At 45.8% G+C, this 1,333-nt stretch overlaps 1 protein-coding gene across 1 annotated transcript in view; it reads left to right on the top strand.

The window, feature by feature from the left end:
* Window positions 1–1,333, top strand: part of Gda (guanine deaminase) — a gene marked incomplete in the record, with an annotated part of 67,026 nt that overhangs the window by 43,744 nt on the left and 21,949 nt on the right. Inside the window, 1 exon segment of the mRNA XM_005388518.2 lies at window positions 818–925. Coding sequence (XP_005388575.1) covers window positions 818–925 — 108 coding nt within the window.

Here is a 1,333-nt window from a genome sequence, read left to right as displayed (position 1 = left end):
CCAGAAGTCAGATTTTTCAGTTACATGGGGAGATATTGATCAAAGGGTGCAAAGTATCAGTTATATAATGAAAAGATTCTAGTGTCTGCTGTGCACTGGCTGCCCTGCTCACCTGTGTGCGGCCTTTCAGATGCTGAAGAGATTTGGCCACTTGCCTTTGGCAGTGTCCTGGCATTGGTGAGCCACTGCAGATGAAGCTATTTCCTGGGTCTAGCCCAGCAGGCCAGCTCACGGTTCCAGGAGATCATCTGTCCGACTGGCTAACTTGACCTTTCCCTTATCACTTTTACGATCTGAGTGACATTTACAAGAATCACCAGAATTTCTTTTAAACTAACCTGGGAAGAATTAGGTGGAACTTCGTAGAGCCTTTTCCTCACCACCCCTCTCTGTGTCCTTCCCTCGTGCCCAGCCTCTCACCCTAGGTGGCACTAGAGCCAACCCTGCGGCCCAGTAAGCTGTGGCCAGCGTATCTCCTCAAGGTGGGGAAAGGGAAATAGGCTCGCGCTTCGCTGGTGGTTTCCCCAGTGCTGTCCTCTAACTTCTCTTTCCGCCTCCAGTCCTCTTCAGCAAGGCCCCCCGCTGGACCTCCTCTGAGCTTTAATGTGAGGGGAGAAGTCTTTCCTAGGTCTTTCTCCTGCTGGTCTTGGTGCTGTAGAATATATTACACGTTATTCTCATCTGTGAGTTGTTTCTGTGGAAAAGACTCATAGAATTGGGACCTGCCCTCAGAAATGAAGATATAAAATTAACTGGCTGTGTGATAGGCGTTGTGGAGTACGCTGCATGTCCATGATCTCTCTTGCTTCCTGACCAGTATTCCAGAGTGAAGCCCATAGTGACGCCACGTTTTTCCCTGTCCTGCTCTGAGACTTTGATGGGTGAACTTGGCAGCATCGCTAAGGCCCACGAGTTGCATATTCAGGTAAGTATTTTTTTTCTCATTGTGCCTCTGTCCAGACCTGAAAGATTTCCCAGTGCCCAAAATCATGATCTTGTTCTGCTGAAATCTCTTAGAGTCAAAGCATTACAGGCAGAAAGTGCTTTTAACGGTTGTCAATCTAGTTCTTTAACTTTGCTGGTAAGAAAACTGAAATTCCTTTTGTCCTCAGTGTTCTCTAGTCAGTTCTCAAGAGATGAGAACGTTTTTATTATGAATAGCAAGATCAGCGATGGACTGTTGATCTGTTCTCTTGGAATACAGTACATGCATTTCTTTCCTGCTTCTCTTTTATTTGATAACTTCTCCATATTCTATATCCTCATTCTTGGGGGAACCAGCTTCCAAAAAACAAAAAGAACCTAATTTCCACCTTACAAAAATGCACTGAAA

Source organism: Chinchilla lanigera, unplaced genomic scaffold (assembly GCF_000276665.1).
Source record: "Chinchilla lanigera isolate Chin_1 unplaced genomic scaffold, ChiLan1.0 scaffold00033, whole genome shotgun sequence".
Classification (NCBI taxonomy): Eukaryota; Metazoa; Chordata; class Mammalia; order Rodentia; family Chinchillidae; genus Chinchilla; species Chinchilla lanigera.
This window is presented reverse-complemented; position numbering and strand designations above follow the sequence as displayed.